Genomic DNA, 14468 nt, shown 5'->3' on the forward strand with positions numbered 1-14468 from the left:
TTTCCTCCAGTCGTGCTAGATGAACTGCTGTTTACTGAGTCCTTTCAGAAGGTACTACCTGCTCTGCATGGATATTAAATGACACTCTTTGCAAGAGTAGGAGAATGGCCTAGTGTTCATGATTACAATTGTCTCTCCATTCTGTGGCGTAGCATGCTCTACGCTGATTGCTTGCTACTTTCGTACTCCAGAGGTGGCTGGATTTTAGTGTTGTTGAATGGTTTATGGTTTAATATGGGATCCACTGGGAGGAAAGGAGCTATATCGATGTAAATTAATATAATAATATTAACTCCAATTAACCCGGCTTTCCCCTCTGCTTTCTCACATTGCTGTTTAAGTCATGTACCCTTAAATTGTGGTTTGAGAAGCATTATACAATCCAGATATGTCTGTAACCCGGAGAATTATATCACATCACCACTAATTTACATACACATGTAAACTTGATTTTTCATTCAGCTGACTCCTATTATTCCTTATCCCTCTTCCTCCTTCTGTTTCTTTCTTTTGCTTGTTTTGAAAGTGCTGGTCAACACCCATGAAACCAGTGTCTCCCAAACCAATGAAAGACAGTGCACAAGAGGAGGAAAGAGAAACAGTTGATTGCTGGTGCCAATTTTAAAATGAAGATCATTATACTTGGCCTTTTATCAACCCAGTAAATATTTTACAGTATTCACGATTTAGGGCCAAAGAACCCTTTTGATCAGAGATGTCTTTATTTCTGGAATAGAGAATGTGTAATTCATAAAGAATCTATACATTCTAAATATGTTTCAGTCACGTGAGATTGACTTCCTGTTTCTTAATTTCCATGTTGGTTTCTTTTCACTATATAATAATCCGTAACCTTCTCTTTTTCTCTCTTCCACCGTCTAATACATGCCCCTTCTCCTTTGAGTTGCAAGCTCCATTTGCTCTGCATATTCCAAATGATAACAAAAAAGCAGGGTCTGGCACACAAAGACTACAATTCTGTATGACCCTGATATGAATTTCATAAAATAGAAGGGAAGGGGGATGTGCGTCTCTTAAGCAGGACACAGCACAATTGATCATTTTTTCTTTAGCTGCTCACTAGAGGGAATTTGGTGAAGCTGTTCATAATGTCACAAGTGCATGCTGTGAGAATAATATTGTCAGATCAAAATGAAGACTAAGCTGTAGCTGTAATTTACATTATTGAAAGCATTGTTCTTAAATTCCAGCCTCTTTCCATACTGGGGCTAGACCAAAATAACTAGACAGGCCTATGAGTGTTTCTAAAATAACTGAAACTGCTGCAAGCATGTCAAAATAAGAAGCCCTTAGTTTGCTGGGGTCTGTCCTAGTTGCACGGACTGCTCCTGTATGCCTGCCCTGGCTTTTACATCAATTCCTTCTGGGGCATTGGACAAGTCATGTAAAGGGACACTGTCAACTTAAAAACCCACATTTCTGTTTGTAAAAGTTTTGCCTGTTATTGTTACAAGTAACAGCTATGATAAATGTCATGGAAAGACGCTGGAGAAAAAAAACCTTTCTCTTTCCCCAGTTTGACTTAGTGCACGTGGCAGCCTGTTCTGTCTAGCCAGTTTCCCTGTTTCTCTTGTGTAGTGAGTTATTCAGTTTGTGTGGGTCTTTCACACAGCAGCAATGGAGAGAAAAATATTTTTAAAATAGGCAACTGTGCTTGCTGATGAAAGTACTAAAACTGGCAGGAGGGCTCAGGGCAGGTATAGTAACCAAAATAAATGACTTTTAACTTTTCTTTTGCAGTGACGAAGTTTCAAGTGAATATTGTCACTTTCAGTACATTGCATCTCATTTTCCCCATCTGTTCAAATGAAGATAATAACAGTTACCTCACGAGAGTGTTGTCAGGATTATTAATGAGTTAATACTTTTACAGACTTTTAATATGGAAAACAGAATATACTATATGTGTGATGTATTAATAATGATAATTATGTGACTCCTGAAAAACACCATACTGCATTACAGAGCTATTATTGTCCAGTAACTATAATCTTGGCACTGAATGTTATGAGTTTTAATGCTTACTCTGTACTGAACACTTATATTAACGGAAAGGTATATAGGATCCCATTGGTAGGAGATTTATTGGTAATTCCTGCTATAAACAACAGGGACCAAATATTCAGCCTAGCTGGTCTCTGGGTACATGGTGGGAACACAGCGAAGCATTCCTGCTCAATCAGAATCTAACCCTCTTGAGTGCTTGTGCAGTTGAGAGCAGAAAGGAACAGCAGAAAGGAAGATACAACAACAACAACATTCATAATTATTTATTATTTATGTTGTGGTAGCTCTTAGAGACCCCAGTTGTACCCTGTACTAGGCACAGTACAAACACATAATAAAAAGGCATTTCTGACTATTGCTGTTTAATTGTCTTTCACCCCAAGGACCCTGAAGTATTTTCCAAAGTGTACACAGAAATCACTCCTCCCATCACTGAAGTGCATCACCCTTTGAGACTTAACCCAGTACCTTTCCAGTAGCACACAGAAGAAGAATATTGTATGCGGTTGAAACAGGAGGACATTTAGAAAATGTGATATTTGGAATTCAATAGAAAGTGTTATGCAGTTGATAATGACTGCAGGTGCCTGTCATGTAGTATGTATTGCTATATATTTATCTTTACATATGTGGTGTTATAGCTGTGTTGGTCCCAGGATATTAGAGAGACCTGGTAGGTAAGGTAGTGTCTTTTATGGGACCAACTTCTGTTGGTGAGAAAGACGACTTAGGAGTTCTTCAAGACATAGTTGTTTATACAGTGCTTTTCACATGTAAAGTGCTATGGAGGTCCTATAATCTGGTAATACTGTACATAGTGCATGACATGCTATTGGCTTGTTCTTTTATCAAGCTACACAGGGTCAGTAACCAAAATATGATACCAAAGCCAAAGGTGGACCAGAGACCTCTACAATGCAGCCTGTAGTTGTATTATTTTTTAGTAAATAAGTTGGCTCATTGAGGCTTAAGATCCCAGTATGTATTGCTCCATCTTGATCAAACCAAAAGGAGAGTCATGTCTCTACAGTAAAGAGAAAGATGTCTGCAATCAGATCTACTTTATGCAAATTAAGAGAGCTCCTATGCTTATGGCTACTAAATAGGATAAATCTGGCAGGGCCGCCCAGAGGATTCAGCGGGGCTGGGGTCTTTGGTGGCGGGGCCCCCCACTGCCGAAGACCCGTGGCGGAAGTACCCCCACTGCCGAATTGCCGCTGAAGACCTGGAGCAGAAGAAGCTCCGTGGGCCCGGGCCCTGTGCGAGTTTTCCAGGGCCGTTGGAGCAAGTGAAGGACCCTGTTCCAGGGGCCCCAAAAAACTCTTGTGGGAGCCCCTACAGGGCCTGGGGCCTGGGGCAAATTGCCCCACTTGCCCCCCCTCCCAGGCAGCCCTGAAATCTGTGGTATCCGTGCTATCCTGAATAAAGTACTGGTCATATTTGGAATCTGCAGTTCAAGTCTATTTTATAGTAGTTATGGATCAAGATTAAAATGCTCAGTCTGTACATTGCTGGTGACTAAGTACTCACCTCAATATGGTCAATGGGATTTTGTATGTTTGGCATTATTAATTCATTCCTTTCAAACACCATTGTCAAGGATAGCATTCCGTGCCAGTGACATGCCATTTTTACCACTGCAACTGAAAATGATCTGTCTCTTTGGAAAAGGCACCAGTTTCAGGAATACATTGTATATTCTGGCTTTCAGCATTCAAGATCACCATCTCCTTTGTTGTTCAGAAATACAGCATTCTGTGGGTATTTTTTTACCTTCAGAAGTTGTTTTCACTAATGTGTTTCCTTTGCAGTTAAAATATTCTGGTATTCAGATACATAGAATGTCAAAAGACATTATGTCGAGTACTCAGAGAGACAGAGCAGGACAAATTACGTGAGATGAACAAGCAAAATGTAGCTTTGCTTTGTGAATTTGGTCCAGTCATTTTAAACACTTGATCTTCCCAGGTGCTGAGCAATCCTAGAGACCCTCAATTCCCCTTGACATCAGGGGGAGGTAAACGCACTAATCACCTGGCTGAATGGGCTCATTAACCTTTTGGTGCTTCATTGTCCCCATCTATAAAATGGAGACAATGTTTACCAACCTCAGTGGATTGTTATGAGGCTTAATTAATACTTTTCGTAAAGTGCTTTAAGATTCTTGGCTACTATAGAAGTGCAAGACAAGAAGTGCATTAGAAACTTGGAGTAGAAGCAAAGGAATTATGGCAGCAAAAAGGGCCACAACACTAGAAGTTAAAGGTGTTCGGAGTTCATTATTCAATCTTTCTCTTTTATCAGTTGTTAGCAAGAACTTTGCAAAATAATCAAAGATATTTCTATTACAGTCCAGTTTTAGAGGCAAATATTTCAAATAAATCTATTTGTTTTTCAAAACAAAACCTGACTGAGTTAAAGAGTTTTTTCTTTAAAACAATAGCATTATATAATGGTAAGTGTGGGTGAGTGAGGACTAGAATTGCATTGTATATATGCAAGTTATTTGAGTGTATTCTAGCTAAAATTAGTGCAATTTAAACTTCTCATGTAGACAAGTCCTTAGATTCTATTTTTTGGCTGTGGTACTGTTTTGGTATGACCATGGGCAAGTCACTTTCATTTATATCTAGATGAACACTCCTAAAAAAGATTTGCAAATACTCATTGAAATCAACAGTGGAACTGGAATACTGATCACCATTCTTGGCCACAGTCCTCAAATGTTTGTACAAGCAATTTTTTTGTTCACAAGGATGTTTTCCTAAAGTAAAAGTCTCACAGATGCTTGAGTGAGTGTGTGTTCTTATGGCAGTGACATTCATTATTTTTTTCCATTTTTATTTGTACACCTACCCACATTGGTGTTTTTATTACAAGGCGGGGCATATTCACCGCCATCCTATCGCCTTAAAATGAAAGAAAATAAATGAATAAGAAGAAAATAATTATTGTCCACATATCTATTCAAGGGACACCATCATAGGACCTAACCACATCAACCACACTATCCAGGGCTCGTTCACCTGCACATCTACCAGTGTGATATATGCCATCATGTGTCAGCAATGCCCCTCTGCCATGTACATTGGCCTAACTGGACAATCTCTATGCAAAAGAATAAATGGACACATCAGAAATCATAACATTCGAAAACCAGTAGTAGGAGGACACGTTAGTCTCTCTGGTCACTCAATAACAGACCTAAAAGTGGCAATTCTTCAACAAAAAAAATTCAAAAACAGACTCCAATGTGAAGCTGCAGAACTGGAATTAATTTGCAAACTGGATACCATCAGATTAGGCCTGAATAAAGACTGGAAATGGTTGGGTCATTACAAAACCTAAACTTAATTTCCCCAACACTAATTCCCCCGTACTATTACTCACACCTTCTTGTCAACTGTCTGTAATGGGCCACTGTCTTACCACTTCAAAAGTTATTTTTTCTCCCTTGGTAGCCTGCTGTTAATTGATTTATCTTGTTAGACTGACCTCACACTTGGTAAAGCAACCCCCATCCTTTCATGTATTTATACTTGTTCCTGTATTCATGCATCTGATGAAGTGGGTTCTAGCCCACGAAAGCTTATGCCCAAATAAGCTTGTTAGTCTCTAAGGTGCCACAAGGACTCCTCGTTGTTTTTGCTGATACAGACTAACATGGCTACCACTCCGAAAAGATATAAGAAGGTTGCCTTTGTTATACTGCGATGATTCAGTACATCCCACCAAATCAAATGTTTCTTCTCTCTGCAACTCCCTCCCTCAGTACAGATTGCACATTTTCCCTGCTCAGTCCAGTACTGAAGCAATACCCTAAAATACTGCTAGGGGGCACTAGGCTTTTGGACGTTTCATCTTGGAAAGACATAGAAAACTCAGGTCCCTGACCACTTGGGAAGATTTATGAAACTCAGGGCACTTTGGAAGAGGAGAGAGTATTTGTTAAGTTTGGCACACTAGCCAAATTCTAACTCATTTAATTATTTCCTGCCAGCTTACTTTTCTCCTGCAATGTCAGCTAGGTATCATATTCTTCACTTCCCACCCTGAACTATTATGGAATATTGCTATGTGCTGTGTTATGCTGATAAACATATGCTGGGTTTCATGACAGAAGTGGCTGCATTCCAGTGGCAGATGAAGAGATCCATTATATATAGTTTGCACAATTACCTAGTAAAGTTTGTAAAGTGTTTTAGGATCCGTTCAGATGTAAGCTCTATTTAAAGAAAAGATCAACCTTGGAATTATCGTGGTGGCTGGCAACCAGTGATCAGCCTGATTCCCAAATATGTCTTCTGTGGAATCCAAACACACAGATAGGGAACACCAGCACCGTTAGGCTTGTGCCTACTGTGCCTAATTGGAAATCCACCTCTGTCTGTTACTGTGGAGAACTTCCTTGAATTAACAATTGTCATTCTTGAGTGGGCAATGGTGTCATTTGCTATGGGCAAGTTGCCCCCCAAAGCTTGGTTTGCCCATCAGATGTTTCATAGGTCTATAGGGGCCACTTCTTGCACCCCGGGAATTTTGCAGGATATAGCATAAACACATATAATGTTCTATGTGCTGATGCAACTTTCCCCTCCCCTCTCAGAATTTTTCTGAAAAGAATCCCCTGGATGGGGTGAAGGAGATTTAACAAAATCACTAAAGGCTACTGATCATGTCTGTTTGTTAGTTATGTAAATATGTATCCTTTCTAAATCCCTGTTTGTAGTTTAGTTGCAGACTGGGTAGGGGTCACATTTAAAACCACGTACTGTCTTGTCAGTGGAAATTTTGTTTTGTAGAAAATTTACCCTTAGATTCGTACAGGAGTGTGGTTCTGCTTTTTCATGTTTCTTATCATCCCTGATGTCCTCAGGATTATTTTTTTAACATCTAGCTCCATTCCACCAGAACCTTTAAGTAACCTTCCAGGGCCAGAGTCACCTTTGTTGAAGCTGAGAGAATTACATCTACCACCCAAGCCTGATACACTGTGCTCCAGGAGGAATTCATCTCTAGAGAGCAGATCCCTCCTCACTAAAGTTGCCTACTTTGGGGACCTTGCTGCTTATGATATCCCTGTGTCTTTGCCTGGCTGTAGCCTCTCAAAGTGGACTTTTTGTCATCTGGTGCCTTGCTCAGGGTCTATGCTAGTTCCTCCTGGCTGAGACCCTTGAGTGAATCTGGTCCACAGTATTTCAGGCTCTCTCGCTGAATATCTGTACAACTACTTTCATCAAGGACTAATCTCCATTTCAAAAGTAGTCTTATTTCCACCTGAGCCAATTTAATGCTGTGTTTGGGGTACATTTTGGGAAATACTGTGCAAAAAATGAACAATAATAGGATTTTCTTTCTGCTTTCAGAAACTTTGGAAAATGGACCCAAGAAGTGTGAAAGGTGAGTGAGGGGCTGTCATTGCCATTTGAATTTTTCTGTGCAGTTTGTACCCTGGTCACATGTCATGGTAGAAATGTAATCTGTATATGTAAACGTTTTTTGTTGCTTGAATCTAGCGCAGCTAACAGAAAAGGAACAAGCAAAGATGAAACATACTGGAAGGAGATCAACGCAGCGATGGCCCTAACAAACCTTGCCCAAGGAAAAGATAAACTGCAGGGAACTACCAGCTGCATCATTCAAAAATCATCACATATATCAGAAATAAAGACTGTTAAAGTGCCATTAGTTCAGCAATTTTGAGAAATTGTTACATTTTTTGGTCAAATGGACATTCCTCACAGCATTGGTTTTCAGTAAAATCCTATCCACAGGTATGAAGCAAATATTGAAAATAGATCCTTTTTACACTATGGTCAGTTACAAAATTAAAATGCACTCTCAGACCCAGACTTTTTCATTGTATTAAATAAAATGTTCAATTGCTTCTATAAAAGGCATGTAAATTATAAAATAAAATCCATTTTTATCAAAATATTAACTTATTTTATGTTAATCAAAGTGCGCATAAAATGTCTGCATTGCTATAACAATAAGTGCCTTGCTTTCAAAAAATAAGCTATAACGTGGGCATAGTACAACACAGTTATGCCTCAAAATGACAATGCCATTAACTTTAATCTTTGTACATTATTTCAAGTGAGCCTAGCAGTCTGGGGCTGAACATGTTATTACTGGAAGCCCTTGAGCGAATTGTTGTGTATTTGACTTATACAAATTGATGACTGGTGAATCTTAATGAAAACGTTAAATCTTTTTTTTTAATCCACAGTATTATTAAAAATTGTACAGTGTGTTTTGTCAAAGTGACCATGAGGTTGTTGTGCATGTTTCTTACCTGTATCTGCAGTGTGTTAAAATACCAAAATAACTGCTTTGAAAAGTGCAATACTGTAGAAAACATGCAAGTTTAGGAATATTTCAGTCATTCAAATTAATCTGAATGCACACGTACAAACAGACATTGTGATAATTAGAGATTTATAGTGAAGGTTGCAGCAAGACCGTCTGTTCAGTCAATTTGGATTTCATCCTTCTAAAGCTTTGCTATTGACTTATTGAAGTAATTTTATACATAAACAAAACCAATCTCTTCTGGTACCAAACTAAACCTATAGTACAGTTTGTTATTTGTACTGGAACTCAATAACTTTCCACAATGGAAACTCTTATTACCTTTAATATGTCCAAATGCTTTTATTTTGTACATACTGTATCAAATAAGGACAGTTGATTGACAATTCACATTTAAATGGAAAAAAAGACATAATCAAAACTATATATACTCCAAGTTAAAACCCAAATAAAAAACATCTGGGACATGAAACACTGAATAATATCAGCATGTATCTTAGGTGGGTTTAAAGTCAATGCTAAATCATGCATTAAAAATAACATTTTAAGTCTCTAAACTTGACTGCTATTGAGTGATATAATCAATGTAAAAGCAGAAATTTGTGTTTGGTGTGCAAGGTTTTCTTGAATCATACAACAATATCCTAACCAGTGCTTGAATAAACAGTGGTGAAGCCAAATAGAATTTGAACTGAATCGGTTACAGAAAACTGGAAAAGAGCTGATTGTTCCTAGGATTTGGATATTTTTTCCTGCGGGTGACCTATCAGTTGTTTTTGCTAGCCCTTTGGTCCTGCAATGTTGACATTGACAGCAAAACTCCCGAATACTTCAGTGGAAGCAGGATTGGGCCAATAATGACACTACTCTACAAGCATAGTCTGTTTCAGTTGCACTAAAATAGTCAAGATATACAGCAAATATCCTTTTTGTGACTTCTAGGACACTTCCTTATGTAACATACTATTATGTTGGGTTTATTTAGGGTACAGTGGAAATTATCGATATGGAAATATTTTGTACATATATATTTTTACTTTGTTTTCTAAATTGCTGATTTGCATTGACATAAAGTGCCAAGCAGGAAACATATGTCATGACTGTATGAACAGTTGAAGTATACTTCTTATTGACTTGCATCATTATGTGTTTAGAATTCCATGACAATAATTTTTGATACCTGACTTATTGGATTTTTGTCATAATAATGTGAGTTTGTAACTAAGAACAGAAAGTAAATACTTCACTCTTGTTCATACTATTATAAGTTATTCTGGTATTAAATATTTTGTGACAATAAATTGATTGTCTCGTCAAACTATTCTGTTAGATATATTCTCAGTGTTTTTATTTGAGTAAATGACAACAATATTTGTCATATTGTTAAAAATGAAAAGTACTTTCAGTGACTTCTCTGGGATAAACTGGAGAAGACAAGCCATTTTAGAAACATGTGTTTGTCTTTTTTTAAATGATCAAAGCACAAAGGATAGCCTGCAAAAAAACATATCGAATAGGTTTTACAATTAACAAATACTTGCATCATTTCTTGTGACAATTTTCTTTAATTTATTTTTTTCTGTTGCTGCTTAAATGTTTTCTAAAAACATAAATGCTAATAGGTTGTATGTGTGCGTGGTTTTTTTTTTAATAACAAGGATCATGATCAATGCTGAGCCAACAGCTAATGGAGACTCAATAATTATTTATGATGTAGGAAAAACAAACATTATTAGTATTGCTCTTTTTTGTTTCAACATATGTAACCATTTTAATAAAATAAATAACTGCAAACCACATCTTGCTGTTTTTGAATAAATGGTCATTTCTCTTTCCTTAGTCATTATTTGCATGGCATGTTCTCTCTGTTTTCATGTAGTATTATGGGGTTGTTAGAATGGGGGCAGCATGTGATAAGCAGAGGGAGGAGGGGAATTGTAACCTGTCTGTTAGTAGCCCCTTGATGAGTGACTGAATGTTGCTTAGCGAGGTCATGACTGCTGACTGATCCTTCTGGCATAGTGTTCTGGGCTAGAGAGAGGAGAGTACACAGAATCTGATTTCAGAGTCTCACATGGGAATTTCCCCTGAACAAGCTCATGCTGATGGCTCTGATGCTGCCATTTCTTATGCTTTGACAGATGCTAGGCCTTATTTTCCAAAGCTGGCACAGGAAGGCAATCCTAACCTTTATGTGTCAGTGAAAGTAACTGTGCCTGGTGGAGGAGTCCCCCTGTGGGAGGGTAGCTAGTATTAAGTCTGTCTGGGGTCCAGCTTGTGAAGATTGTAGCAGAGATGTACTGAGTCAGCACATTTCTTTGGCCACATTGACAAGACACTGTCCTCGGCCAGTGCTGCCACTTTTTTGGGCTGCCCAGGATGCCTCTGAATCACATGGCAAAGGGAAGTTTGTGACTGACTTTCACCACTGCAGAATTTGCACCCCTGGCATATATGCCAGTTTTTTGTGGCATAAAGCCTGAGCTGTTCTAGGGTGATGCCGTTCTGTGCCACTGGACACACACAGGCATGGGCATGAAGGACACAGTCTTGAGTTGCACAAGTTAATATCAGGAAAATCGATTTAATCACCTGGCAGACTGAAAAAAATTGAACACTCCTAGTGCCCTCTAGCATTTAGAGTTTTGAAAGTTGCTTCAGCGTTCTTATAGGGGAGGGGAATGTGACTAGGTATGGATCACAGACCTGTACTGCACTGCAGCATTGCCTTGCTTCCACAACTGTAACAGAAATGTAGCCCAGAGGTGGGATCATGCTGCAAAATTTCGACCTCGATTTTGAACATGCCAAAGTTTCAGCATGTTTTGCTCCAGGATATGAGAGATTGCAAAATTCAGATCCAGGTCTGGGGACAGAGTTTAAAATCCCCCAAAATGTAGGGTTGTGGATCTGATTTGGGTCCCATTTCTAAACTCACCTTGTTTAACAAAGAGGGAAGTAGTTGGCCACAGTACAAATACATTTTTTAAAAAATAAGTGGAAAAGAGACAATAATGCCTAATGCTACAGAAAAGTCCCCAAATGCTTCTGTTATGTCAGCTTGGGCTATTAGCAGTGGAAGTGATTATTGGCAGTGGAACTTAGACCTTGTTCAAGGCTAATTTAACTCTCACACCTGACTTTTTAAAGGGAATTGAGATGTGGATTCTTAATGGATGTTCTTTTTACATTTGTGATCTGGGTCCTTTCTTCAGATTTTCACTTTCCCTTTCAGCCTCTTTTGGACTTGCTTCCCCTTTCATCTTTCTTCCTGCTTGAAAAGTATCCTGTTACATATAGATGGCAACAGGACCCTTTATGCCAAAGCTCATTCTTCTGTCTAGGCCCATATGGGTGAAGGCTATATGAGTTCAGTGGGATAGTACTGAATGACAAAGTCTCCCATTAACTGATATCTTCATTCTCCCATCCCAGTGCTAATTAACAGTTCTCAACATGTGAAGGGCTCAACAGTGTGCTATAAAGACTGTCCAACCAACAAACTGCGCTATCTATCACTTTGTTCTTAACTATTACTGCTTTTGGCTATCTTAACTCCCTAAAGGACTGTCAATTTAACCATAACTGCAAAAGAACTGCCAAGTCTCATTTTATGAGCTGCTGTTGAGAGTTTAGTTATTTAAGTCTGATATTAAACAATTTTTATTGGTACTTCATGGCAAATGATTGATTTACAGTGCTGTAAATAACCACAAATTAGGGGCATTTCTTTCCTTTATGGTAAAGGCACATTATCTTGAGAGGCAGAAAGATGGTTTGCAGGTGAAGACGTGGAGTCTATTCCTAGGTCTATCACAGCCTTCCTGTGTGAATTTGAGTAAGGCCTATGTACCATGAGTTCCAAAGGAAGCCATGGGGTAAACATCAGGGGACTGGAGCTCTCTGTTATGGGTGCTCTTAAAAACAAGAATTTCAAAGCTGTAGTCTAGAATGATCCAGAAGTTCTGAAAATGTAGCCCTTGCTCTGGCTGCCCATACTGTCCAGATGCTCTGAATCTAGGTGAGCACTCACAGCTTAATGGGTTTTCAAATGCCACTGTCATAATAGGTTATGCAGTAGAGGATCATCTGTCCTATTGGGCCTGCAAGCTGCAAAATGCAAAAGTGTTCCTCGTCTACTCTTGGACGCCAGCTGACAGCCAACCAGGGGCTATGCAGTGAGCACAGGGTAACGAAAAGAACAAACACAGAACTTGGAAACATACAAGACATTAGAAATGTGTATAATGGGCAGATGTGTATGGAAAATTCACATCAGCAAAAGTATGACTCTCTAGAGTACATGCTGGAGAAATGGCACGTTCATGAGGATAGGCGCAACTGTTGCATATTCTCCCACAAAAGGTGAGGGTGCTATAAGTACTGTAGCTTCTCTCATATTGACCTCGTAATGCAGAGGTCATTAATTCATTTATGTCTGCCCCTCCCTCCAGGCCAGGGTAGTCCAGGTGTCACAGTAGTATTATGTAGCATAGAACAGATCAGGAAAACCCTGTTAAAATTCACAAGGGGTTATTTTAATGGGCTACCAGTCTGATGCTGATGCCTTGTTCTCATTTTGACAAGGTCAAGTGACATCTCCGTGGCCACTTAGGTGGAGCTGGGAACACTGCACTTCTTTGTGTTGACCCTGTTGGAAATTCACTATGGGGCTCAGGAGCCATGTTCTCAAGGAAAACTCTCAGTGTCCTGAGGGAAGGAAGGAGCTAAAGTAGCACACTGAATGACTTTTCCATCAGTGTGTTCTCGTGGGAGTCTGTGTGGTGTGCATAGTATTTGCCTGCTCATTCAGGATGACCATAGACTCGCTGGCTCAACTCTCAAACAGTGCAGAGAGGGATACTTTGTTTAACACCCAGGAGTCATGGCATAAAATGAGGACTATGGCCACAACCGCTGTAAACTGCAGCTGATGTTTGAACACAAAAACTATATTCACGAGTGTGAGCTTTCTACTATTTTAGGGAGCATGTCCCACACTAAGACCATTTAGGGGCATGTGTGTGCCTTCCATCATGCTTTGCTGTGATGGAAAGTCAGCTATCTTGTGAGATCTCTGAATGTTTTCTGGTTGTCTGTTGTCCATTGGGAAGGGTATGTATTGTGTAGCCCTCCACACCGTGGAATTAAGGAAGTCTGCCAGGCATTGTGAAGCAGCAGATTGGCATATGCCAGAAGCATCCTGAGGGCCTCTGTACAGCATTTCTCGCATGCGGCCACCGTGGCTGCATGCAGCCACCAGGGGCTTTTCTTGCAGCCACAGCCTCCTGGGCTGTGATGGGGGGGAGGGCCCCCTCCCTGTTGCACCTGAATGCACTGCCTTGATGTTGGTTGCTGGGGCTACTAGGCAGGGATTGTGTCCAGCCCCCCTCTGGAGTCACTTAGGGCACAACGCTGGAGGACCAGGCAGCCAGTGAGTTTCCTGCCTTCCCAGGGGTGGTAGGGCTCAGGCTTTCGGCTTCAGCCCTCGGGTAGCGGAGTGGCAGGCTCTGGACATGGGGCTTTGGGCTCCAGCCCTGGGCTCTTGCTGTGCGACAGCAAGCCCCAGGCTTCAGCCACACAGCTTCGGGCTCCATCCCTGGGCCCCGTCCTCCAGCCGCACCGCTTCAGGTTCTGACAGCAGGGCTTCAGGCTCCTGTCCCCTGCTACCTCCCCCAACCCCCGTCTCCTCTGGCTCCCAGTGACTTCCCCGACCCTCCATCCAGGGCTTAATTTGTCTCCAGGCTTGCCAGGGCTGAGTAAGACTGCTGTGAAAAGTGATACTTGTATGTTCATTAATATCACTTTTCACAGCAGACTTACTAGCTAGCAATAGATATATACATGTCAAAATCATTGTAATTTGTGCATATTTATTTGGTTTTCCTAAAGCTATTTAAGTATTTTATGAAAAAGTATGAGTGTGGCCACCAGCAAGAGTTGGTGGCCGTATTCTGAGGCCACCAAAAAATTTGTCCTAAGAACCCCTGTTCTAGAAGGACCTACGGACCCTAAGACTCACCAGACCACGTTGTTTCTCAATATGAACTAGCCTGTCCTGAATTTGGTCATTGCCTGCTCCAGTGGTTCCTACTATTGGGAGAGAGGTGGCAATTTCTCCTGAC

The 14468-nt window shown here is 40.2% G+C and overlaps 1 protein-coding gene across 2 annotated transcripts in view; it reads left to right on the forward strand.

Moving 5' to 3' along the window:
• MKX (mohawk homeobox) overlaps positions 1–10028 on the forward strand; it is a 56857-nt gene extending 46829 nt beyond the window's left edge. The window contains exons 6-7 of one of the 2 annotated variants that reach the window (XM_050939159.1): positions 7395–7428; positions 7545–10028. In XM_050939159.1, coding sequence (XP_050795116.1) covers positions 7395–7428; positions 7545–7731 — 221 coding nt within the window. In that variant the 3' untranslated portion in view covers positions 7732–10028. The remainder of the gene's footprint in view (positions 1–7394; positions 7429–7544) is intronic. The other variant, XM_050939157.1, reaches the window with a different exon arrangement.
• The last annotated feature ends 4440 nt before the right edge of the window (positions 10029–14468 follow it).

Source organism: Gopherus flavomarginatus, chromosome 2 (assembly GCF_025201925.1).
Source record: "Gopherus flavomarginatus isolate rGopFla2 chromosome 2, rGopFla2.mat.asm, whole genome shotgun sequence".
Classification (NCBI taxonomy): Eukaryota; Metazoa; Chordata; order Testudines; family Testudinidae; genus Gopherus; species Gopherus flavomarginatus.